Here is a 27702-nt window from a genome sequence, read left to right as displayed (position 1 = left end):
CTATACTATTCCTGTGAGCGTTATCGCAAAAAAAGATTACAGAGGCCACAAAAATCTTTATAAGACCTCAACGAAGATTATTACATTAACAATTTCATCTATCCTTCACACCTAATAATTATAATGTCAGCTAGTTACATATAATGTTCAATTTCAATAGCTATATATTTGCAGTTAATCATTATACATTAATGGTCGGTCTTATCGCTAATACATAATTGTTTGAGCTATGGAGATATTACATGGTCATAGGGGACCTGCTGTTTGTTATAATTGTTATAGTCTGTTCTCTGCCCGAAATGCTGCGGGTACTAGTGGCTTTACAAGATTGTAATTACCATATTATGTATCTTCACAATCCCAATGTACCTTCTTGTATATATATATATATAAATAAATAAATAAATAATATCAACCTATCCTCCTGTTTAGATAGTAGCTATTGTGACGGTCGTCAATAGTCACAAATTCGTACGTACTTAGCTTTTAGATAGTAGTATACTGACTAGTAAGGAATTCTTTTAAAATAAATCAAGCTAATTTTTTTAAATATTCCTAGGCCTAGTATAGCACACATATGCACTATATTAGGCCTCAGATATCGTGCATTAGGCCTAGGAAGGTTAAGTTAGTTTAGTTTGTCAAAACAACAAAAGTAAAAAATAATTTTCCGGTTTGTTCAACTCAATAGTGCTGATTTCTATTTTCTGATTTTGTTGTACGTCGGTGTATATATACTATGGTACTCATCGTTACTATATGTATTACTAAAACTGGAGGATAGGCTGTATTATTAGTCTTCACAATACACTTGCTTGCTTCTTAATATCATATATCGTTTATCTACTGGAAACGAACTATGGATACAGTGCAAGGATTTCAGGTAGTTTTTCCTTGGTAATAAAATGGTTTGCCATTTCATTAGATTTATCTTTAAATGGCGCAATTTTATTACTGTCCAACATATAACTTTACTTCATCTTGATCCCTCACTTGATCGTTGTATACCTCTTGGGAATTTTAATCTTATTTTAAACAGTATGATAAGGAATAAGATATACATCTTTAATTTATTAAAAATACCAGACGTTTCGGAGTACCAAACTCCATCAGGGCTAACAATTAATATTGACATTGCAAATTTAGCGGAAAACAATTAAATATATATATAAATTATATATTCAATAACAATTAATATTCAAAAGCTAAAAGAAAACTATACACAAATAAAAGACAAAGATATATTCTCAAAACAAGACCAATAAAATAGCCCAACACATACTTTAGAGAAGATGATAATTGGTACATCAACAACCCAGTCGACGACTCATGAGCTATTGTTGATTTAAGGACGACTACGCTCAAGGGATTGAACGCGCCCTTCCGAGTTGTTCAACTCTGGCCTCAATTTTAAAAATCTTAGCCTTAATTTAAAAAATCGAGATATTCACTAAAATATTGAGTTCAAGGCGAGACGAACTACAAGACAGAACAGCGAAATCGTTGTAAGCAAGAGGGTGTTTATCCCAACCCTTTATCCTCGCTGTGATCGCTAATAACAGGAAGCACCATTGCCCAAGAGAGTATGTCCCAGCTCTTGTTCACATAGTTTACAAGTGGAATGTTCGCCACTCCAGCACTATATCTGTGATTGCCCTGTTACAAGTGACTTCAGAACTAATGATATGAGGTACTTTGATCTCTGTAATTACTTCGTACACTCAGGAATATTGGAAGATATTCTTGTGCTGTACCCAAATTTTGCTAGTGGAGGCTAGTAGATCAGTCTTACATTTTATGTTCTCACCTGATTTTTAGTCAGAGTTGATTAGTTTTGTATTGAGGCTGGTATTTTTTCCCCTGATTCCATATATGACTAACCATCCTGTGAGATGGGAATATTGGATGAACTTATAGCCTGCTGATTAGTCAGAACTGGTTTATTATTGTATTAAGGCAGGTATTATCTCCCACTAATTCTATGTATGACTAACCATCATGACAGATGGGAATAATAGTTGAACCTGTAGCTAATTCTTGATCTACACTGTGTAATATCTCATATAGAATAGGGTAGCAGCACATTGCTGTTTATACCTAATTTTGCTCATTAAAAAAAAATGCCCAAGAGGCAGAGCATAAACGTTTCGTGAGGTATTTCCCACATATCGAACAGTTTGAACATTTAAACAGACAAACAACAGCAGATCTGAGTTCAAAGGGTAGTGGATCTCAACGTTATAAATAGCTTCCATTGGTGTTATTAATAGTAAACACGGAGTGAAAACTAATTTGTGGATATGTCGAAGAATATTCTCAAGTTCCTTCCTAATGTAATAACTTATCGTAATTAAATATTGAAATTGTACATATTATGAGTCTTTAAGGACTGTAGGAACCGCGATACAGTAGTATGTTTAAATTTGGTAGTTAAGAATCTCATCAGAATGCTATAAAATATCTTGCTAGGAAACAAATTTGAAAGGAAAAGTTCAAGCAAAAATTGAACTTCAGTTTCAAATACTTTGTAATCCGAACAAAGATTAATGGCGCTATTTATTAAAGTTTTAATTGTATTCAGTTTGTATAGATTTGGACAAAAACTAAGATTTTTTTAATTAACACATTTAAGTACATCTACATTTGTGCAGCTACCCTAAACTATATGAAGGGAACCCTAGACTATATGAAGGGGAGTACAGTGTCAAAAAGTGATGCTAAATCACATCATAAAGGGATGCTACGTGATGCTAAAATCCCCATCACACAGGATGGTTAGTCATACAGAGGCATGTGATTAGTAGTCTGCACTGGCAGACTCTGGGTGCATTATGAGGATTTCATGAATACAAGAGTGAATAAGGCAGCAGTGATACTAAAGGTCTCCATCTCGCAGGATGGTTAGTCATACAGGGCCATATGTTCAGTTGCCTGCACTGGCAAATTTTGGGTGCAATATGAGGATATCGTCAAGAACTCGAGAGTGAATAAAGTAATTGCAAAGCTCCAGGTACCTCATGACAATGGGGTCTGAATGGTCTAATAACTGGGCATTGGGTGATGCCGCAGTTCCTGCTCACAGAGTTTGCACCTGGAGTGTTCAGGGTTGGGAGATCCGTCACCTGTAGCCACCAGCCACAGGTAGTGGTAACCTAACCTGATCCTGGCAACCACTGTGTCGCACAGTCTGGTCCACGTTTTGTGCTGCCCATAAACATAAGTTTCAGATCTGTACAAATCATAGCTTTTTATACTGGTGCTTTTCAGGTCGTTGGGAGTCAGTAATTTCTCTATCAGACCTGAATGTTTGGTACATTATAGTTTTGACAACAGAGATACGTAGGTCTAATTCAACTTCATCTTTGTTACACGTTAATTTGGCTGCAATGTTTGTGTCATTATGATGAGTTATATTTGTGTGATGGTATCCATACAAAGGAGATTCGAAACCTTTTACGCTGTGCAGCAATTAGGTAATTTATAATTATTAGTATGATGTTCTTGCTGTCGATCTTCCAGAAGCTTTCGATTGCTTGAAGAGCAGACTTTGAGTCTGCAAAATATTTTTCCTCCTATGTTTTTTAATATACTGGTAGCTAGTTGTAGTGCCGCTAGTTCTGTTTGTGTGGAGGTCAGCCAGTTGTTTAACCTGACACTGACAGTCTGTGTGCAAATATTATTTCTATAAAACCTGCATGCTGCTACAGTCCGTCCAGTAGAACATTGGACAGAGCCGTCAGTGTACACACAGTGTTCGTGAGAGTTTAAATTTTCGACCCTATTGACTGGTGCCAACGTACCAACGCACTCCTTTTGTGATAAATGGCTGAATAAAAATGCCTACAGTCTCATCAAACTTAACATAACCTTTTTAAGTGTAATCTACCTGTCTGATATTCCTCTTTATCTGTACCCCACTATTCAAGGAACATACACACCCGTCACCAAGAAAGGTAATGAGAATGTTCCTCCTCTTAAAGTTGTCACACCTGACACAATTGCCTCCTTGAAGTTTTAAAACATAAGAAGACACACCAACATTCAACAATCTTAATTTAGAAATGTCACCCAGAAGTAGATAGTGATAGACATAGCTTAAGCTAGTCTATCCCTTTGAGATGTATTTTTTTCTTGTCTCAATAAACATACTTGAACTTGAACCCAGAATACTATTGACCTCATTACACAGAGAAATCACATTAACGGGGTACTATATCAACGAACAAATCCACAGGAGCCCTGATGAGGGTTCGAACCTGTGCGGTGGGTGTTCCCAGACGCGCTCTTATCGACTGCACCACGACATGGTAAAATAATTACAACCTGGAGTACTACTGCACTAACAAGGATCCCGAGGCTTCCACTGAAGCCTAACCGGGGTTTCCCACAATTCCCCTACATGTACTCGGGCTCGGTCAACCTGTAATTCTACCTCTGACGATTGAATTCTATTTTTCAATACACAGAGAAATCACATTAACTTCAGTGAACTTCAGAATGAGAATGGTGTTCTTCCTGTTCTTTACATTATAATCCCTAGTCAATAGATGCTTTAACTTTAGTGTGTACATGAAGTAAACTAATGTTTATTCGTATGTGCACTTCTATTATCGTTATCACAGTAACGATAAGCGTGCAGTATTTTCTGGAATGTTTCTCAGAGCCTTGAAGATTTGCAGCCGGGAATTTATTGACGAGGAAATGGCTAAAAAATTGAGAGGAAGATGCAATAGCCAGAAACAGTTCTGGATGTATCGCTAGGACAAGCTAAGCATACGTTCTAAGTCAGCATCAGTGCTACCAACACACCAGGGGCCAGAGTCACGAAAGCACTTACACAAGCACTTACGAACGTGTACATCTTTCCTCAATCTTTGACGGCTTTGGTTACATTTATTAAACAGTTTACATATGTTGTTGAATATGACCGAAACGGTAAGATTAATAATTCTAACACGAATCTTCTCAATATTTCTTGTTTTTCTTCACTGAAGAAAAACATAAGAAATATTGAGAAGATTCGTGTTAGAATTATTAATCTTACCTTTTCGGTCATATTCAACAACATATGTTTACAAGAAAGACTGCTACCAAAATATACTAATATAAACAGTTTACAAGCATGAAAACTTCCCTTTCAACTGTTGTTATTGTTATAAACAGCCTCCTGGCGCTTCGGAGCTCATTAACTATTTAATAATTGAAAACAAAGCCGCCAAAGATTGAGAAAAGATGTACAGATTCGTAAGTGTTTGCCTAATTACTTTCGTGAATCTGGCCCCAGCTCTGGTGAACTCACTGTGTCTTGGAGACACAAATAAAGTATGCAGATATATATGAAAGTGTATAATTTAAAGAATATTGCTAGGCTGCAAAATACATACGTAAAAACAATGCAAATTAGATTTAGATTGAATGGGTAAATATTGATTTGTAAATAGTTTTTTTTAGAGTCATGTCGTCAAATACCTTTTGACATAATAGACATAGGATCGTTGTGTTGTTTCAGGAGTGGCTTAGACAAATATATGGGTTTAGTCGAGTAAAATCAGGAGCTGCCTTGCATGTGCCGATAGCCCGTCCTCTCTGCCAACAGTTCTAACATTACAAGCTACTTTTGTGGTTCTTCTTAATCTAAATATTCACTTTGCTCTGTTTTATCTCCTACTTCCCTTTCGTGGTGGAAGGCAAGGCTGTCACTACCAGTGTGGTGGAGGGCAAGGCTGCCAGTACCAGGTGTGGTGGAGGGCAAGGCTGTCACTACCAGGTGTAGTGGAGGGCAAGGCTGTCACTACCAGGTGTAGTGGAGGGCAAGGCTGTCACTACCAGGTGTAGTGGAGGGCAAGGCTGCCACTACCAGGTGTGGTGGAGGGCAAGGCTGCCACTACCAGGTATGGTGGAGGGCAAGGCTGTCACTACCAGGTGTGGTAGAGGGCAAGGCTGCCACAAGCAGGTGTGGTGGAGGGCAAGGCTGTCACAAGCAGGTGTTGTGGAGGGCAATGCTGCCACAAGCAGCTGTGGTGGAGGATAATGCTGCCACTAACAGACGTAGTATAGGGCAAAGCTGCCACCAACAGGTGTGTTAGCAGAAGAGGTGTGTCACTACCAGGTGTGTGTGTTTCCCTACAGGTGTGGTGGAAGGCAAGGCTCGCTACCTCTCCCACGACCCGGCGTCTGAGGACTGTCTACCAGAGCTGGGATGTCCGGAGACCCCGGACTACGACGCCGACGTCAAGATGCCAGGTGAGTGCACGTAGCTTGTTAAATGTACTTTTGAAATTATGAATGGAGTTTGCTTCTACGTCTGTTGTTGTTGTTGTTTAAGATTCGCTACTCGGAGCAAGTTCCAAGTAGCACGGGCTATGGTGACCCCGTAACTTACCTGGCACAGGAGCGGGGTGTGCACGTAGCTGCTGCTCTAACAGTACTGTTTGTCTCTGGAGGAGGCTTGTGTAGGAGGCCTGGTCGACGACCGGGCCGCGGGGACGCTAAGCCCCGAAAACACCTCAAGGTAACCTCACGGTACATCTCAAGGTAACCTCAAGGTAACCTCAAGGTAACTTCAAGGTAACCTCAAGGTAACAAGGTACACCTCAAGGTAACCGCAAGGTAACAAGGTACACCTCAAAGTAACCGCAAGGTAACAAGGTACACCTCAAGGTAACCGCAAGGTACACCTCAAGGTATACCTCAAGGTAACCTCAAGGTAACTTTAAGGTAACCTCAAGGTAACTTCAAGGCAACATCAAGGTAACTTCAAGGTAACTTTAAGGTAACTTCAAGGCAACCTCAAGGTAACCTCAAGGTAACTTCAAGGTACACCTCAAGGTAACTTCAAGGTACACTTCAAGGTAACCTCAAGGTAACTTCACGGTACACCTCAAGGTAACTTCAAGGTACACCTCAAGGTAACCTCAAGGTAACTTCAAGGTAACTTCAAGGTACACTTCAAGGTAACCTCAAGGTAACTTCAAGGTACACCTCAAGGTAACCTCAAGGTAACTTCAAGGTACACTTCAAGGTAACCTCAAGGTAACTTCAAGGTACACCTCAAGGTAACATCAAGGTAACTTCAAGGTAACCTCAATGTACACCTCAAGCTACACCTCAAGATACACCTCAAGGTAACCTCAAGGTAACCTCTTCGTGTGTGTGTGTTCCCTACTGTTGTTGGTGCTCCTGTAATGTTGAGTTGTAATGCTGGTGTTGTGTTCTTAGGGAAGGTCAGTACTAATGACGGAGTGTTACTGTAATGGTCAGAAATAATGCTCTTGTAGAACTCGTCTAAAAGTTAGTTCAGATCAAAAATCAAAATCAAAATGTTTATTCAGGTAAAAGTACATACATAGAAGATGAGTTACAAACATAATGTTGGACTTATAGATAGAGCTAGAACATACAATGCCTAAAGCCACTAGTGCGCACAGCGTTTCGGGCAAGTTGCACTGAATCTTTTAATGCTGCTGATGTTTTGCATTAAGGCTCAATTCTAATGGAATGTTCCTGTAAGGGGTCAGGGCTAGTGATAAAATCGGCCTTGTCAATTTCCTTTAGAATCTTGTATGTTGCTGTCATGTCCCCATCTCTCTCTCCTTTCCTCGAGCCTTGTAAGGTCCAGTTCTCTGTTTTTATTCTATAGCTCAATCTCCTTGGCTCCAGAACGAGTCTAGTTGCATATCATTGGACATTTTCTAGGTTCTCCTTGTCCATTTTCAGTTAAGGGTTCCATGCTGGGAATGCATATTCAAGCCTTACCTTTGCTGTATATAGGTCCCGGAAAACCCCCTTTGTCCGAGTTTCTGAAGGATACGCGGATGTTGGCCAGTATGCCATATGCTGCTGCTGTTATTCTGCTAACGTGGGCTTCTGGCATCAAAATTGGGTTATGACAACTCCCAGTTCTTTCTCCTTTTATGATTGAGGAATTTGCCTTCCCTTCATCCTATACTACTGTACTGGTCTGCGCACTCTTTTTCCAATACTCATAACTTTGCATTTGGCTGGGTTAAATTCTAGCAACTATTTTTCAGACCACATCTGGGGTGTGTCCAAATCAACTTGCAATTCATCACAGTCTATCATTGACCTGATTCTTCTCATTAGTTTTGCATCATCTGGAAAATTGATATGAAGGAGTCAATTTCCACTGCCAGGTCACTGACATATATTAGAAACAGTATAGGCCCTGGAACCGACCCTTGTGGTACCCCACTCGTAACCTCGCTTCACTCTGATGTCTCTGCCCTCACTGTAACCCTTTGCTTCCTTCCTGAGAGACACTCTGATCCACCTTACGACTCTTCCACATACGCCAACCTGCTTTTCTAGTTTGAGTAGAAGTCTTCATGCAGTTGTCGTAGGAGTCTAAAGGATCCCACAATGGGGGTTCTCCCTATCAATTATTTGTTTGAGAAGGGGCATAATATAGTAGGAACCGGGTCTGATGAGGCGACTTCGTTATTTAGTTTGGCAGTATTCAAAAAGGGTTTTATGTAAACATTGTTTAACAACATCAACATTTATTTCCAAAACTTACGTACTATAATACACATGAAGGTTTCGTAACTTTGCGATTGTTGTCGTCAAAGGAAATATCGACAAATGTATCCGCCAGGGAGACTAGGACGCCTCCTTGACTGCTCGCGGGGTTCCTCGTGGGTAATCCTATCTTAACACTTTCTTTAGACAACCAGTCACAAACATGCCTCTCACAAAAGTGTCACAAACACTAGTCGATCGTAAAAGACACGTGCGAGTTCCTTCCAGGTATCAGGGATAATTAATGACGTGCACAATTAGCGACAATAACGACCCGGCAAGCTGGCGGTAAACACAGCATACACACATACACTAAATGTGTTGATTGTGAAACATACACTCTGAGGGTGGAACAACCGTCATACCACACAGATACTCACTTGATCACAGTCGCTCTGTCTTTAAACTCAAACTATTGCGAATGATCAATAAGGTGAAAAAACTGACAGCGCAAAAAACAGACAATAAATCCCATGACTTTGTACTTCACAGTAATACCATCCTCACACACTCACACAGCCTCATTTACACTCAGCTCCCAGAAGGTCTCAACGGCTGGACTTCGAGCGTCGGCCACATGGCTGTCATGCTGATCTTCTACTTCGACTGTACGTGGTCTCTATGTACATCAACGCACGTGTTACGTGAACAGGGCAGACGCGTCTCCGAGAATGGCCTGGGCGTGAGACTACCTGATTTTCCTGCACACTTCTTTATTCCAGAGTGAGTGCCGGATGTGAATAGTGTTAATTTAGGAGACGAGGTGACACTGGCACGAACCAGCGACTGTTATACAGTCCTCAAGACTGGCTGATCACTTCAGCTCACCAATCATCAGATTATACAATACTGAGTTTCTAAGCTCAGATGATACTGCTAGGATCCATTTCAGAGACTTATACTCTGCTCATCCATCCCGGCTCCAACGTACACCAAAATGTATCCGTCTGTGGCACTCGTAGATGATATAGTGGATGGATGTGTAGGTGTATTGAATGAATGTGAGGCCAGCTGTGGCAGGCATTCTCTCCTGGCTTGCACACCATTGGTAATGACTCACACCTGCTGGCCGACACGGGTTTCAGTAGGCGCGGGAGGCCTAGCCTACAACCTCACACCAGGATGCCCCAACACCCCGTAGATCACCCCCAGTCTACCCCTCTCAGACGCCTCACTCTCCCCTCACAGTGACTTCACAACACAGTGTCACAAACCTCACGGTAATGGACAAAGTTCATCAAACATCTCACTCGAGAAAGCTTGCCTTATATACTGCCAATCACCCTATCATGGAAATAAACATTTTATTCACTTAGGCACTAGGATACTCGAACCGCCGACCCCACGGTGTAAGGTGGAAGCTCTTCCACTAAGCTATCTGAAAGACTCAGTAGGAAAGATTTCAGAGGCAACAATCCACTGGCCAACTGAAATGTTATACTCTTCTTTCTCCACACTCGACACTGCCTCAACATTTTCTCAGAGGACGTCTCCTCTTGTCCCCAGGTGTGACCCTGTCTGGCACTACCCAGCACCTGTCCCTCAAGTGCTAGCGACACTCACACTAGTGAACACACTGTACACACTGACAAAAACATGTCTTGCCCCATTGGTTTAAGCTTGGTTTAAATCCCCTCTCATGATTTCTTCCAATTACGCCTTTTTAGTAACCAGTGATTTGGTCCCGGCGGCAGAACTGGCTTCACTGGGCACTTAAATATATGCCGGCCTTAAGGGAGGTAGGTCCCTTAAGGCGTTACTATTACGTTACTATAACTATGATATCTTGAATCTGGAGCAGACAGGACTATTATTGACACCAAACCAGAACTTCGTTACTCATCGGATCATAAGTAAGGAAGTAATACATTATAAGTAGTTGGAAACACTTCTTCAGACACGAGTTTGGGCTGGAGAGTTCACCTTCTCACGATGTGTGACATAAACATCAACAGACGTTATACACAGGTGTCTTGAGACATAATAATGGAGGCGGAGATTCACGGGCTCACCATAGCCCGTGCTACTTGGAACTTTTTGTTCCAAGGAGCGAATCTTTAACAACAACAACAGGAGGCGGAGACATCCAGTGTAGCTTACAAGTTATGATATTTATCTATGATAGGTGCTGTAAGTTCAATTATATTACTCACATGTAATGATGAATTTGAAAAAAGCACCACAGACATATTTACATATACTCCAATGTGATACTTACCACATATCCCATATGCCTTCATTCTTCCATCATAGTGAGGCTGCTATATATATCCCCTGGAAACACAAACCGAAACTGTCTATTTTCTGCTTGTTACAACTTGTAATAAAGTTGTTACATCTTGGCTTAACGTGTTTATGACGTATTTGAACGTTGTTACAACTTGCTATATTGGTTGTTATAACTGGTTAGGAGGTGTTAAAACTTCTTCGAACGTTGTACCAACGTCGTAGTTTCGATGTGTGTTTGCCTAGGTCCCCCCAACCGGTCACTGATGTTTTCAGTGTCAGTTCTGGAGCGAGCCTTGTCACACATCTCTTAGCTTTTATTATAATTTTATTGTTAACATTTCTGGAGAAAAGATTCCAGCACCTAGCTGCAAGCTCCAGAATGGATCTTCCGAAGCTGTGTACTGTGTCCTGGAGGCTTCCTTGTCAAGGTTCCTTGATGCCTGCCAGTATTCTGAAGACATTACTTCTCAGGCGTCAGGTTGGGAGCAATATTTATATTCAAAAGATACAGCTTATATTTTTCGTTTGAAAGCTGTCTCTCACTACGTATTATCCTTGCGGGTCATACCTGGAGATGGTTTTGGGAGTCCTACTACTCCCCGAGCCCGGCCTGAGGCCAGGCTTGAGATAACTTAGTCCAATAGGCTATGAAGCGGCCCGCAGATCCACATATTCACTACAGCCTGGTTGATCTGGCACTTCTTGCAAGAACTTCTTGTCCAAGTGCCTCTTGAATACATCCATCTTCTTTCCGGCAATATTTCTAATGCTTGCTGGGAGGGTGTTGAACATCTGTGGACCTCTGATGTTCAGACTGCTCGGATTGTGCCTATGGCACCTCTACTATTCACTGGTTCTATTCTGCAATTCCTTCCGTACCTTTCGCTCCAGTATGTTGTTATTCTACTGTGCAAATTTGGGACCTGGCCTTCAAGTATCTTTCATGTATATATTATTTGATACCTTTCTCGTCTCCTTTCCAGAGAGTACATTTTAAGAGCTTTGAGACGGTCCCAGTTATTTAGATGTTGTATCATGTCTATGCGTGCTGTATATGTTCTCTGTATTCCCTCTAATTCAGAGATCTCTCCTGCTCTGAAAGTGAAAGTGAATACCGAGCAATACTCAACACGGGAATGCACCTGTGATTTAAATAGAAGTAGCATTGCTGTAGTGTCTCTGGATTTGAACTTTCTCATAATCCATCCTATCATTTTCCTGGCCACAGCTATATTGGCTCGGTTATGTTCACTAAATATGTTCATTATGTTCATGATATATATATATATATATATATATATATATATATATATATATATATATATATATATATATATATATATATGTATATATATATATATACATATATATATATATATATATATGTATATACATATATATATATATATATACATATATATATATATATATATATATATATATATATATATATGTATATATATATATATACATATATATATATATATATACATATATATATATATATATATGTCGTACCTAGTAGCCAGAATGCACTTATCAGCCTACTATGCAAGGCCTGATTTGCCTAATAAGCCAAGTTTTCCTGAATTAATATATTTTCTCTAGTGTTTTTCTTAAGAAATGATAAAGCTACCCATTTCATTATGTATGAGGTCAATATTTTTTTATTGGAGTTAATATTAACGTAGATATATGACCGAACCTAACCAACCCTACCTAACCTAACCTAACCTATCTTTATAAGTTAGGTTAGGTTAGGTAGCAGAAAAAGTTAGGTTAGGTTAGGTTAGGTAGGTTAGGTAGTCGAAAAAACATTAATTCATGAAAACTTGGCTTATTAGGCAAATCTGACCTTGCATAGTAGGCATAGAAGTGAGTTCTGGCTACTAGGTACGACATATATATATATATATATATATATATATATATATATATATATATATATATATATATATATATATATACATATATATATATATAATTATCGTCTGGCATTCTTTCATATCATCTAGCAAATTTAGCATAGATCCAGTATAATGAATTATGTTTACAAACTGAGACCCATAAAAAACCTCACTGGCGACTAATTCACCACCAACTGGGTCGATACTTGGCACTGTTGACACCACACATCGAAAATGGAATATACGTCCGTTTTCTATCAAATGATTTTTCCATGTCAGTGGTTCTGGGAGTGAGGATGACAGCGGGGGGGGGGCGCTTTTTAAACTATAACAAAGCCTTTCCATCAATCACAAAGCAATATACACATTAATTTTTTGTTTTATTTTATGGTAATGCAAACTTTTTGATTTTACCAGGTTTGGACATTTGAAGTTTTGTTCTCCCTGAAATTAAAATGTTACTCTTTCATACACAGACTTGTCGTGCTGCGTTGGGTATACTCAGACGCACTATACAGTGTTGGGTATACTCGGACGCACTATACAGTGTTGAGTATACTCAGACGCACTATACAGTGTTGAGTATACTCAGACGCATTATACAGTGTTGAGTATACTCAGACGTCACCACACAGTGTGTGTGTGTGTGTGTACTCACCTAATTGTGCTTGCGGGGGTTGAGCTCTGCTCTTTCGGCCCGCCTCTCAAATGTCAATCAACTGTTTCTAACTACTACTACTTCCCTTACAGGTCTGGCTTACAGGTCGGCGTTCAATCCCCGACCACCTAAGTTTTTATTTTTTATTTTTATTTATTAATATATACAAGAGTTCTTACATTCTTGTACATCCACTAGCATGCATAGGGTTCGGACACGTCCTTAAAATCCTAATTTTCACTCACATATATCCCCAGGAAGCAGCCCGTACCAGCTGTCTAACTCCCAGGTACCTATTTACAGCTAGGTGAACAGGAGCATCAGGATGAAAGAAACTCTGCCCATTTGTTTCCGCCTCCACCGGGGATCGAACCCGGACCCTTAGGACAACGAACCCAGAGTGCTGTCCACTCAGCCGTCAGGCCTCGGGCATCATTCCTTTTCTTCGTCCTATCCTAAGTCCCTCTTCTTATATCCCTTCCAAGTGCTGTATGGTCGCTATAACTTGATGCTTTCTCCTGATAATCACCTTACCTGTCCTGAGTTTTATAATACTATAGATATTAGTCTACCAACAGGACGCGTCTAGTCAGTCCTATCATGATATTTCTTTCCGCAACAAGTCCCAGATCAGATCTCAATGATGACCGTGAAACTTTTGTCTCCCAACAGGACGCTACTTCCCAAAGGTGCCCGATGCCAGGCCGTCCTTGGCGGTGCCCAACCACCACTACACCCATCACCATCACCGCCAGAACCCACACGAACGCTACCAGTATCACCACCACTTGCAGCAACAAGCATCACCACCACCGCCACACGTCACCACCACATCACATCATCATCACCATCATCATCACCATAGCATCGACTCCCCCATGAAGCAGCGACGGTCGAGTTCGCAGGAAGGTGATGACGGAGGGTATGTGTTTGGGGTGGAGGAGGAGGGCGGAGGTCGCCGGGTGATCGCTGTGAGAGGCAGCCACACCCAAGCGGCGCCCCGCGGTCACTACACCTTCCTGGACGAGCCCCAGGATGACTCTACCCTTGGGCCTCCTCCAGGACCCAGCTTTGACCGTACCTTACCCAGGAACATAACAATACAGTCCGGCAAGACGGCTATACTCTCCTGCAGGGTCTTCAATGCCAACGATAAGTCGGTAGGTGTCGCCTAAATACTCTTGTAATGCCTGAGTTTGTCTTTCACAGTGATTCTGGTGCCACCTCTATCATGATAAATCACCTCTGCTGTCCACATCTGCTCCGTCTTGTTCCTTCATGCGTGGTCATGACAGAGGCAACACGATTTTGAAAGCAAATGTTTTAGCAGCTGGTACCTTAAGGCACATCGAATTTAACACAACAACATTAATGCAATTGCTAATTTTCTTGTGGGTATTTTCCAGTCTATGTAAGTACATCTACCATCTAAGAACGTCGATGAATTCGTCGCTAGATTGAAGGGAGAATGTGGTCTGAATGTACGGAGATGTTATGTGGTTCTGTCTCTTTGAGTGTTGCAAAGTAGACAAGGGAATATAAGAGTTTAAAGGCTTACGGTTATTAATTTGTTGATCTTCGCGAAGTTTCTGTCCTCGCTGAGCTGGCCGTAGGACACCTGCGAATTATGTAGCAGATGTACACACCCAGTGACACTCCACACCTGACGATGTCTTCCCAGCCATGTTACCACTGAAGTAACTTATACTTCACGTTACCGTTGAATTAACCGGGGTCAAAATCACCTCTTACTCTTTCGAATTCTAGGCTTCCAGTTTCAACGTTTATAGCAGCTGTGAGAGAGTTCACGCGTTGTTTATAAGGTTCTCGGTTGAGTTTCTGGTAAACTTCTGGTAAACTTTTTTTGGTAAAACCTTAAATTTCGAATGTTTTGTTGGATAGCTCTTTGTTTAAAATAGACTCTGCTGTATGACGTATGTAACCTACTTACCTACCTTCCTCACTATTATATTATTGTTATTATGGAAGTTCTTGCCTGCTTGGGTTAACTGAGATGACAGGAGATCCTGTCTGTAGTGGTGTCACTTTTTTGTCATTTCGGATTTGCAGCCGTTCCTGAATTAATCCTGTTCCGGATTAATATCAGTCTTACCTTTCTGTAGCAATTTGTACAAGTCCTCATAAGGAATTGCTAATTCAGCCTCTTTCGTAGCTTTTATACCAAGTTTATACCAAGATTCAAAAATTCAACCTGAGCATCAGCACGGGAGACATCTCCCGTCACGCAGGGTGCAGTCGCATCTCCAGAGATCTCCAGTATCATCTATTGATACTGGTAATGGTTCAAAAGGGCCACCACTTACGGGTTATTCATGTCCGTGCCACCTTTTGGGTGGCTTAATCTTCATCAATCTGAGCATCAGTGAGAGTTTCACTAGAGAGGTTAGTAAAGCTGCTGTATGGCTTGGAATACGGGGTTTATAGCTATAGAGGTGAGAAAGCCTCTATAGCGCCTGGGAGCCGGTCGGCCGAGCGGACAGCTTACTGGACTTGTGATCCTGTGGTCCCGTGTTCGATCCCGGGCGCCGGCGAGAAACAATGGGCAGAGTTTCTTTTACCCTATGCCCCTGTTACCTAGCAGTAAAATAGGTACCTGGGTGTTAGTCAGCTGTCACGGGCTGCTTCCTGGTGGAGGCCTGGTCGAGGACCGGGCCGCGGGGACACTAAAGCCCCGAAATCATCTCAAGATAACCTCAAGAATAGTGATAAATGTAAGCGATAAAATGTATAGCGATAGCGGGGAATGTCAGACTCCCACCTGTGGATGGCATTAAGGAGAGCCACCGCGCTGCGACGCCGTAAGGGTTATCTTGAGGTTATCTTGAGATGATTTCGGGGCTTTAGTCTCCCCGCGGCCCGGTCCTCGACCAGGCCTCCACCCCCAGGAAGCAGCCCGTGACAGCTGACTAACACCCAGGTACCTATTTTACTGCTAGGTAACAGGGGTATAGGGTGAAATAAACTCTGCCTATTGTTTCTCGCCGGCGCCCGGGATCGAACCCGGGACCACAGGATCACAAGTACAGTGTGCTGTCCGCTCGGCCGACCGCCTCCCCGGTTGGATAAAATGCAATGTGATATAGAGGTTATTCACTCCCTGTAAGTTGACCAGACCACACACTAGAAGGTGAAGGGACGACGACGTTTCGGTCCGTCCTGGACCATTCTCAAGACAATCGACTTGAGAATGGTCCAGGACGGACCGAAACGTCGTCGTCCCTTCACCTTCTAGTGTGTGGTCTGGTCAACATACTTTAGCCACATTATTGTGACTCATCGCCTACACTCCCTGTAAGTTTTTTTTTGTAATTTATTCATTTGTGGTTTCTTCAGCTGTACCTATTATTTTATCAGTTGTCTCCGGAAGTCAAGGGTGTTGACTTGAAGCTACATTGCTTGAGTGTGTTGGAGTAAATGAGTATTTTTGGGGGAGCAGGTTTGCTCAAGTGGACGTGGAATTGAACACAATATAATTTTATAGATGATCATGAACAAATCCACAAGGGCCGTAATGAGGGTTCGAACCTACGTCTGAGAGGATCCCAGAAGCGCCTTAACCGACTGTGCTACGACATGGTTAAAAGAATTGCAACTGGGAGTTCAACTGGCCTCACAGGGATCCTGCAGTCTCTCGGAGACACAAACCAGGGTTTTACACAATTCCCCCCATGCACCCGAGTTCATATAGTGTATTGATGTGTGTATAGATGATAATGTTCTTATGTAATTGAAAGGAATTGTAAACGATGCATTGAAAACACTGAGATTTTTTCTATATTTTATTATAATAACTCTGTCCCCCCCCCCCTCTTACCCTTCCTTCAGCCCTGTCCATCGTCCCCTCTCCCATCTTCTTTCTCCTCTCTCCTCTACCCACTCTTCTCTTCGCTCTCTTCCCTTCTCTTCCCCTTTACGTTGTTACAACGTAAAGAACGTTGTGATTACGTTAGGATGTGGCTACGTTCCACTTACAACAGTTTCCCCCCACTCTGACTTGACTCCATTTGTACTGGCTCTTTGTTTCCTTTGGCGTGGCCGTAGCCTAATCTACCTTGATGTAGCACTCCCAATACCGCCAGCCTCTATCATTTTAATCAGTCTTTCATGTGGCCCTGCATCGGGGGCTTTGCTAAAGGCAAGGTGGACAATGACACAAGCCTTAACACCGTCGGCTGCCTCAGAATTAAATGATACTATTGCTAAAGCATAAGATTATGCTATGGGTAAATACTGGTTCAGTAACAGGGTTGTTGATTTGTGGAACCAATTACCGCGTAACGTGCTGGAGGTGGGGTCCCTCGATTGTTTCAAGCGCGGGTTGGACAAGTATATGAGTGGGATTGGGTGGTTATAAATAGGAGCTGCCTCGTATGGGCCAATAGGCCTTCTGCAGTTGCCTTTGTTCTTATGTTCTTATTATCATTTGACAAGTTATTGGAACATACCAGACTTCATGACCGGTGTTGGCCAGACCACACTAGAAAGTGAAGGGACGACGACGAAGATGAAGATTAAGCCACCCAAAAGGTGGCACGGGCATGAATAGCCCGTATGTGGTGGCCCTTTTGAGCCATTACCAATATCAAGAGCTGATACTGGAGATCTGTGGAGGTGCGACTGTACCCTGCGTGACGGGAGATGTCTCCCTTGGACGACGACGTTTCGGTCCGTCCTGGACCATTCTCAAGTCGATTTTTCAGCCACGTTATTGTGACTCATCGTCTTCGTGACGGGTCTTTTGCTCAACTTTCGTTATATTTTTCCTTTATTTTAAAATGGCTTCCGTATATCAATTCGATGAAACTTGTAGTCTACTATTTATTAAAATATTTCGGAACGTTCCTAGGTCACCTCCAGCCAGTACGGAACGGAATAAATCTATCAGGAGAAAGCGCCAAAGCCATTACGACTATATAGCACTGGGAAGGGGTCAGGATAACGCTTCGGGATAGGACGGGGGGAAGGAATGGTACCCAACCACTTGTAGACGGTCAGGGATTGAACGCCGACCTGCATGAAGGGATACCGTCGCTCTACCGTCTAGTCTAAGTTATTAGGCACCTTCAGACAATAGTTTAATTTTTTTCCAGATTTGCTTTAGTTTATATGACTTAAAAATTGTATTATAAGCACGTTTTGATCTGCAGGAAGGGCTACCCATTTTATTTTTATACTAGGGCAGCGTGAGAGGTTAGTGTGTGTTGGGGGGTAGAGGAGCTGCTGTCCCCAGCGGTGTAGTGCCTCCGCTACCGTCTTGAGATGTCCAGGTGTGGTGTGTGGGGCCTCGCCAAGAAGTGATATGATGCTTAGTGCCACGCGGGAAGACTTGGGATGCTGGTGAGCGAGGGTCGTGACCACTGTATGTCTCAGGCACCCACCGTAATCTCTCGCATCTGTCTCACTTTCCCCCCCACACCTGCCTGATGCACACACATGCATCATCCTCCACACCTGCCTGATCAGCCAGCATCATCTCCCCACACTCTTCATTATCTTCCATACCTGTCTCGCGCACTCTTCACTATCTTCCATATCTGCCTCACGCACTCAGCATCTTCCCCTCACACCTGTCTCACGCACTCTTCATCATCCTCCACACCTGTTTCACGCAGCTTCATCTCCCACACCTGTTCTTTCAGATGCATCATGTTTTATTGCTAAATGACGGAGTTCACTAGGAGTCTTTGATCCCTTGTGCTCCATACAATTATCTGAACCTAAAATGCACAATCAAAATGCAAGAATGTTTTAAGTTCATAGATTGTGGTTTATTTCTCTTAGATGTGTTGGATTAGATGATAACGCTCTCACTCTCCCACAGCTGTGGTGTAAACGACATATATATATCTCTCTCTCTTACAGGTGCGTTGTAAAGAAAATTTCTCGCTTTCCACAGGTGTGGTAGAAATTAAATGTTTCAATCTCTAACACGTGGGAGAAGAAATTATGCCTCTCACTCTTCCTCAGATGTGAAAGAAGTTATATCTTTCACTCTCTCACAGGTGTGGTGAGAACTACATCCTTCTTTCCCACAGGTGTGGTGAGAACTACATCCTTCTCTCCCACAGGTGTGGTGAGAACTACATCCTTCTCTCCCACAGGTGTGGTGAGAACTACATCCATCTCTCCCACAGGTGTGGTGAGAACTACATCCATCTCTCCCACAGGTGTGGTGAGAACTACATCCTTCTCTCCCACAGGTGTGGTGAGAAATTACGTCTTACTGTCCCACAAGTGGGGTGAAAATGTCATCTCTCTCACTCTCCCACAGGCGCGGGGGCTCTGGCAAATGCTTCCTTGATCACAGAAACACTGTGGCTAGACCAATACCTTTGACTCTCCTACAGAGACTGAGTGCAGTGGCTCTCCCACAGGTGTCGTGGATCAGACAGGATGACCTGCACATCCTGACGGTGGACAAGTACAAGTACAGTTCGGACCAGCGCATCTCTGTGGTGTTCAACGAGCCCAACTTGGAGTGGGTGCTGCTTATCAAAGGCGTGACCCCAGCGGACGCGGGCCACTACGAGTGTCAGGTCTCCACCAAGCCCGTGCTGAGCTTCGTCGTCAACTTGAAGGTTGTGGGTGAGTCTATCTGTCTCTGTGGTGCGGGATAGGAGGGGGCTGAACTTATGGCGTGGCTGAGGAAACTTTGAACGTATGGCGTCAGTGAGGAAACTTTGAACGTATGGCGTCAGTGAGGAAACTTTGAACGTATGGCGTCAGTGAGGAAACTTTGAACGTATGGCGTCAGTGAGGAAACTTTGAACGTAAGGCGTCAGTGAGGAAACTTTGAACGTATGGCGTCAGTGAGGAAACTTTGAACGTATGGCGTCAGTGAGGAAACTTTGAACGTAAGGCGTCAGTGAGGAAACTTTGAACGTAAGGCGTCAGTGAGGAAGGGTTTGATGGAGCAGGTTGACAGGGACGGGGGTTGACGTTGAGATGATTGACGGGGAAGGTGTTGATAGAATGATAGGCATGAAAGATCCCACTGGGTATTTGACTTTGATCAAATATTAGTGATTAACTATCAGGAAAATCTTCTGAGTTATTGAATATAACAGAATGAGATCAATGCAAACCCTTTCGATAATATTGAATGACATCTACATGTCTTTAAAAGATAATGACTGTCTGTCCAAGGTGTGGAAGTGTCGTAGGTCAGTCGGAGATGGCCCTACTACCACACTTTAAGAAAAATTAGCATCAATAGCCTCGCTCTCTGCGATTTTTTTTTATTAATACATGAGGTACATCTGCATTTGTGCAGCTGCCCTAGACTATATGAAGAGGGAGTACAGTGTGTCAAAAAGCTAGCTACGTGATGCTAAAAAATCCCCATCACACAGGATGGTTAGTCATACAGAGGCATGTGATAAGTATGCAGGCGAAGAGTCACAATAACGTGGCTAAAGTATGTTGACCAGACCACACACTAGAAGGTGAAGGGACGACGACGTTTCGGTCCGTCCTGGACCATTCTCAAGTCAATTGTGAGAATGGATCGGCTTGAGAATCGACTCGATCGACTCACAATCGACTTGAGAATGGTCCAGGACGGACCGAAACGTCGTCGTCCCTTCACCTTATAGTGTGTGGTCTGGTCAACATGTGATAAGTAGTCTGTACTGACAGACTCTGGGTTCGTTATGAAGATATCATGAACACAAGAGTGAATAAAGTAGTAGTGATAATAAAAGTCCCCATCTCGCAGGATGGTTAGTCATACAGGGCCATATGTTTAGTAGCCGGCACTGGCAAATTTTGGGTACACTGTGAGGATATCTTCAAGAATACGAGAGTGAATAAAGTAGTTGCAAAGCTCCAGGTACCTCATGCCAACTGGTCTGAAATCTCCCAATCCTGAGCACTCCAGGTGCAAACTCTGTGAGCAGGAACTGCGGAATGATCTCCCACACTACATCACCGAATGCCCAGTTATTAGCCCTCTGCGATGTTTATAACGCAAAGTCTCAAATAGAGGTTGTAATTTCTGTAGAGGTATACAACAATTTCAATGCTTTTGTACCACGATGGTACAAAAGTCGATCAACCGTAACTCTACTGAATTCACTGTTTCGATCTATTTCTTGTTAGGTTGTATTTTTGTGTCATCGTGCTAACCCCACAATTTTAAATGGTCAGTTTTTTATCTCTGTCACTTTCTCACTATCTCATTTCCGTCCTTCCCTCCAGCTTCTTCATCTGCCTCACTTGCAGGTCCCTAGGAGAAGCCTCTCTCCCTCCGTCTTCCACCCCACCATTAAGATATTCTCAGCAAGTAGCTTCATTCACCAGGATTGTCAATATTGCCTAAGTGTTTCCCCCGAGTGTGTGGGGAGGCCCTCCCCGCCACTCTCCCCGCCTCTCCACGCCTCCTTCCCTCTTCACACGCTACGCCACCCAAAATCTGAATATCATTGCTCGTCATTTCAGAAATTTTGGTTTCGAACAAAGAAAAATGGTATACCAGGATCAGAGCAAACGCGGGTTTAGGCTTCATATTGTGTATGATCAGGATGCTGACATGCGTGAGTATAATTTGTCTGACTGGGGAATATATCAGGATCAGCTAATACAAAATTTAAGTTAATACAAAACTACAAAACTAGGTTAATACAAAACTAGATTACTCCTCCCTGCACGCCTTGCTGGAATAACAATTAAATGGAATAACAATTTTCTCCCAATTTTGTGTGGAAGAAAATGCCGAAAAAATGTAGCAGCGAATTCAAGTACGTTTATTGAGACAATAAAATACATCTCAAAGGGATTGAGTAGCTTAGGCTATGTCTACCCCCCTTTCCCTTAGCAGCGAGTCCTTACAGCTGCAGGCTATCCTCAAGGCAACCATGAAGACTTGATCCAGCAGCTTGTAGTACCTCGACCTTGTTCCACCTCGCAGCCTCACGTCTCCTCCTGCCTTGTCACTTGCAGAAGCTCCGCCCACGCCCACGCCCATCACCTTGAACACTTTTAGTGACGAGGAGACCACTTCTGGAACACCAGACAAGGAAGCTGTCAGTGGTACTGCTGCAACTCCCTACTTGAATATGTGTCACTTGGCACATTATTAATGCCAGTTGTTTGGCATTCTGTATTAACACGTGTTGATTGACAACTGCTGTTAACACGTGTTGTTTGACAGCTTTTATTAACATGTGTCCTTTGATAGTTTCTGTTAACAGGTGTTCTTTGAAAGTTTCTGTTAACACGTGTTGTTTGGCAGCTTCTGTTAACATGTATTGTTTGGTAGCTTTTGTAAACACGTGTTCTTTGACAGCTTCTGTTAACACATGTTCTTTGATAACTTCTATTAACACATGTTCTTTGTCAACTTCTATTAACACTGTTCTTTGACAGCTTCTATTAACACATGTTCTTTGACAGTTTCTGTTAACACGTGTTAACAGAATATGATGTTATTGGATTTAATTGTTATCATATTAGCTTGGCTGGCAGTTGAAACAACTTGACTGGCAATTGTATCAACCTGACTGGCAAACACATTAGCCTGACTGGCAAATATATTAGCTAATTTTTTTAAAGCAGCACTTTGCATTTATAGAAGTATCACTCCAGAGCGTATATTATTCCATGGAGTATTTCATTCAAATTAGTTAACTTAGGCTTATTTACTGAAAGTATTTGTCAGCTGTTCAGAAATGCCTGTGTCTGATTTGTTTAAATTGTATTAATAGGTATGTCTAATTTTAGGTTACAGTATAGACATTTTTATTTTGAATGCATAAGCTAAAATGAAACCATCGCTTAATTAATATGCATGATTATAAGCCCGTACCACTATGTATAGAAGTAGGCTACACTGGCGTGATTGGTTGTTTAATTTCTTGTTGTTTTGATGGGTTTAACAAATGTGTAGTTACTATTTGTTTAAGACCGTCATTGGTTTATAATATAGATATAATTACCATATTGTATTGTTTCAGAGAGCAATTCATTAAATATTAGCAGTTAATAATCACTCAATGGTCACTATAAGATCAATTTCTCGTCGAGCTCTGAAGCTGCACAGACTGATCAATGGAGCCGCGAACACTTAGAACAATGTTGATTTGACCCAGATATTTTAATACACCAATGTTTTGTCTCAAGAAAGAAACTTAATTATCGTTTTTAATCCTTTGCTATAGACATACTGTTTTTAAAATTATCTAATATTGTGTTTCATAAGAAATCCTGGATGTAACTCCACAATGTATACTTGATAGTAATTTGCATTGTCGTTCTCCACCTGGCCTTGTTGAATGTTGGGAATGTCATCCAACTGTTGTTATCCATTACAGGTGTATTTCAGGATTACTTCACTGATGTTGTTTGACGAAGACTTTCAGATCCAGTGATCTATTTTATAATTTGTTTGGCATTGCTTTAATTGTTAATTGATTCCTCTTGCGTTTTTCCACTGCCTTGGTTATGCTTATAATTTAGTTCAATTTAGCACAGCCTTAAGGAATCTAAGCAAGGATGTTTCAGTACACTGTACTACATATACTGCTTGTGTCAAATTTGTGAAAGAGAAACCATTTATTCCCTTGACCATTATATTATAGAATGTTCCATTCTGACTGACTATCGCCCCCTGAGTTGAGATATGTTGAACTATGTAAATATTTTCAGAATACTGGAACACCTGATGATATTCTGGACTTGTACCCAAGACTGACAATGTAATGCATCAGTTATGTAATATATGTAATGTAACTATAACTTGATCTTGTAGTAATAACTCATTTTCATATTGATGCTTTTCTTACATTATATGCAAGATGTGAGTGAAATGGTCCTAAATTTTTCACTTGGTTTAGGAATTGCTTATATGAGACATTGTTTCCATTTTTTGGCAAGATACCTTGTGAAACCATCATTTAATAGAGATCAAGCAAAGGGTGGCTAGGGACATCATTCAATTGCCTTAAGGTGAATTAATTTATACCACACTCACCAGGGGAGTTTGTTTCCGTATTGGATAGATTGGAGTAATAAAAATGTAAATTTTTCTTTATTAAATAAAACATAAAATCTATGTACAAACGACTCGTATGGCTAATATACCATGTCCTATTTTTTTCTACACAGCCTAATAAAAGTAAGCCAAGAATACTGGATTAAGATTGGTGGTGTGTTCAAACCTTCCCAGATATTATTATTATACTTATATTATACTAATATATAATATACTATCGACTTGAGAATGGTCCAGGACGGACCGAAACGTCGTCGTCCCTTCATCTTCTAGTGTGTGGTCTGGTCAACATAATATACTAATATAATAATATACTAACATAATATGCTAATATATAATATACTAATATATAATATATCATATATTATTATATGGGTCCCGGTAGTACCGTTGGGTTCGTTCTCGACTCACAATTCTGGGTTCGAATCCCGGGCGGGACAGAAATGTTGGGCACATTTCGTTTCACCTAATGCACCTGTTCACCTAGCAGTAAGTAGGTACTCAAGAGCTAAGTCAGCGGGTTGTGGGGTTGCATCCTGGACGGGTTCTGTAAGTCGGCCTTGGGGGGAGTGGAGGGGGGGGGACCTCGATAAAAGTAAAAAACGTGTATGTATACACTCTGGCTTCCTGTCCCTCGACAATGAATTATTATTATAAACGCCTACCATAGATCAGTAAGGTAATACATTTTATTGTAATTTCAGATTAAGTCTATAAATGCAGGCTGTTGTCTGGTCTGTGAGGCAGGCTGTCGGCTGGTCTGTGAGGCAGGCTGTCGGCTGGTCTGTGAGGCAGGCTGTCGTCTGGTCTGTGAGGCAGGCTGTCGGCTGGTCTGTGAGGCAGGCTGTCGTCTGGTCTGTGAGGCAGGCTGTTGTCTGGTCTGTGAGGCAGGCTGTCGGCTGGTCTGTGAGGCAGGCTGTCGGCTGGTCTGTGAGGCAGGCTGTCGTCTGGTCTGTGAGGCAGGCTGTCGGCTGGTCTGTGAGGCAGGCTGTCGTCTGGTCTGTGAGGCAGGCTGTCGGCTGGTCTGTGAGGCAGGCTGTCGTCTGGTCTGTGAGGCAGGCTGTCGGCTGGTCTGTGAGGCAGGCTGTCGGCTGGTCTGTGAGGCAGGCTGTCGGCTGGTCTGTAAGGCAGGCTGTCGGCTGGTCTGTAAGGCAGGCTGTCGGCTGGTTTGTGAGGCAGGCTGTCGTCTGGTCTGAGAGGCAGGCTGTCGTCTGGTCTGTGAGGCAGGCTGTCGGCTGGTCTGTGAGGCAGGCTGTCGGCAGGTCTGTGATGCAGGCTGTCGTCTGGTCTGAGAGGCAGGCTGTCGTCTGGTCTGTGAGGCAGGCTGTCGGCTGGTCTGTGAGGCAGGCTGTCGGCAGGTCTGTGATGCAGGCTGTCGTCTGGTCTGAGAGGCAGGCTGTCAGCTGGTCTGGCAGGCTGTCGGCTGGTTTGAGAGGCAGGCTGTCGGCTGGTCTGAGAGGCAGGCTGTCGGCTGGTCTGTGAGGCAGGCTGGGTGGTGGCTGACTCCTAGTGAGATGGCTGGTTGACGTATTGGACTGACTCCATCTGGCGATACTGTGTGTGTGTGTGTGTGTGTGTGTGTGTGTGTGTGTGTGTGTGTGTGTGTGTGTGTGTGTGTGTGTGTGTGTGTGTGTGTGTGTGTGTGTGTACTCACCTATATGTGCTTGCAGGATCGAGCATTGACTCTTGGATCCCGCCTTTCCAGCTATCGGTTGTTTACAGCAATGACTCCTGTCCCATTTCCCTATCATACCTAGTTTTAAAAGTATGAATAGTATTTGCTTCCACAACCTGTTCCCCAAGTGCATTTCATTTTTCCACTACTCTCACGCTAAAAGAAAACTTCCTAACATCTCTGTGACTCATCTGAGTTTCAAGTTTCCACCCATGTCCCCTCGTTCTGATATTATTACGTGTGAACATTTCATCTATTTCCACTTTGTCAATTCCCCTGAGTATTTTATATGTCCCTATCATATCTCCTCTCTCCCTTCTTTTCTCTAGTGTCGTAAGGTTCAGTTCCTTCAGCCGCTCTTCATATCCCATCCCTCGTAACTCTGGGACAAGCCTCGTCGCATACCTCTGAACCTTCTCCAGTTTCTTTATGTGTTTCTTCAGGTGGGGGCTCTATGATGGCGCGGCATACTCTAAGACGGGTCTCACGTAGGCTGTGTAAATCCAGTGTGTGTGTGTGTGTGTGTGTGTGTGTGTGTGTGTGTGTGTGTGTGTGTGTGTGTGTGTGTGTGTGTGTGTGTGTATGTGTGTGTGTGTGTGTGTGTAATTACCTAAGTGTAGTTACAGGATGAGCTGCGCTCGTAGTCCCATCATCTTCCCAGTAATCTGTCATATATCGCTTTGAATCTACCGATGGGCTTCGCATCTCCTACCTTCTCATTTAATTTGTTCCAACCGTCTATCACTCATTTTGCTCCTTTATATATTTTTAAACATGCAGTACTTGAATACAAGAAATATTTAAAATTGTAAGAATACTTGTACAAATTAAAATTAATTGGTTTTATCTTCAAATATCTATTTTATCGTTAGATTTTATTTATCAATTCATAAAATACACATTTGATAAGATTTACAGTAACACGAAGCATATATTACTGGCTTAAAGGGATCCGATGTCGATTGGAATTTAGAATTCCCGGTGTTTGACAGTTTAAACCACCATGGGGGGGGGGGGGGGAGGTATTCTATGTAGATATTCCCATCAACTTCTACTGATGTGGTTTGCTCATTCACGCAGACGTATGGTGTTGGCAACATACATGCCTTTTAATAGTAATAGGAGATCGCTGCAGAGACCATAGCAGAAGTTGGACACCACCGCTAATCTTAATCCAGTATTTTTTAATTACTTTTATTAGGTTGTGGAGAAAAAATAAAACAAATGAGGACATGCTATATTAGCCATATAAATTGTTTGTACATTGATATTTATATTTAATAAAGAAATATAAAAAAAAATACATTTTTATTACTCCAATCTATCCAATAGGGAAACGAACTCCCCCTGGTGAGGATGGTATAAATTAAATCACCTTAAGGCAATTGAATAATGTCCCTAGCCACCCTTTGCTTGATTTATATTAAGCAAAATTAGACACAATGTCTCATATAAGCAATTCCTAAACCTAGTGAAAAATTTAGGACCATTTCACTCACATCTTGCATGTAATGTAAGAAAAGCATCAATATGAAAATGAGTTATACAGGGCGAGGCTGTCACTCTGATGTGAGGGCTTCAGTAGGTGTGCAAGGGCAAGTACCATGAACACACACATGTTGGGACGCAGCTTTGACGGGGTAAGACTGCTGCTATAGAAATTAGTGTGTTTGTTATTAAGGTG

The 27702-nt window shown here is 42.2% G+C and overlaps 1 protein-coding gene across 2 annotated transcripts in view; it reads left to right on the top strand.

The window, feature by feature from the left end:
• The window catches only part of LOC123770693 (uncharacterized), a 50212-nt gene that overhangs the window by 2020 nt on the left and 20490 nt on the right, over positions 1-27702 (top strand). For both annotated transcript variants that reach the window (XM_069305738.1, XM_069305737.1), the window contains exons 2-4: positions 6130-6243; positions 14005-14492; positions 19728-19938. In XM_069305738.1, the coding sequence (XP_069161839.1) occupies positions 6130-6243; positions 14005-14492; positions 19728-19938 (813 nt within the window). The remainder of the gene's footprint in view (positions 1-6129; positions 6244-14004; positions 14493-19727; positions 19939-27702) is intronic.

Source organism: Procambarus clarkii, chromosome 56 (genome assembly GCF_040958095.1).
Source record: "Procambarus clarkii isolate CNS0578487 chromosome 56, FALCON_Pclarkii_2.0, whole genome shotgun sequence".
In the NCBI taxonomy this organism is placed as follows: domain Eukaryota; kingdom Metazoa; phylum Arthropoda; class Malacostraca; order Decapoda; family Cambaridae; genus Procambarus; species Procambarus clarkii.
Note: the sequence above shows the minus strand (reverse complement) of the source record. Positions and strands in the feature narration are given on the sequence as shown.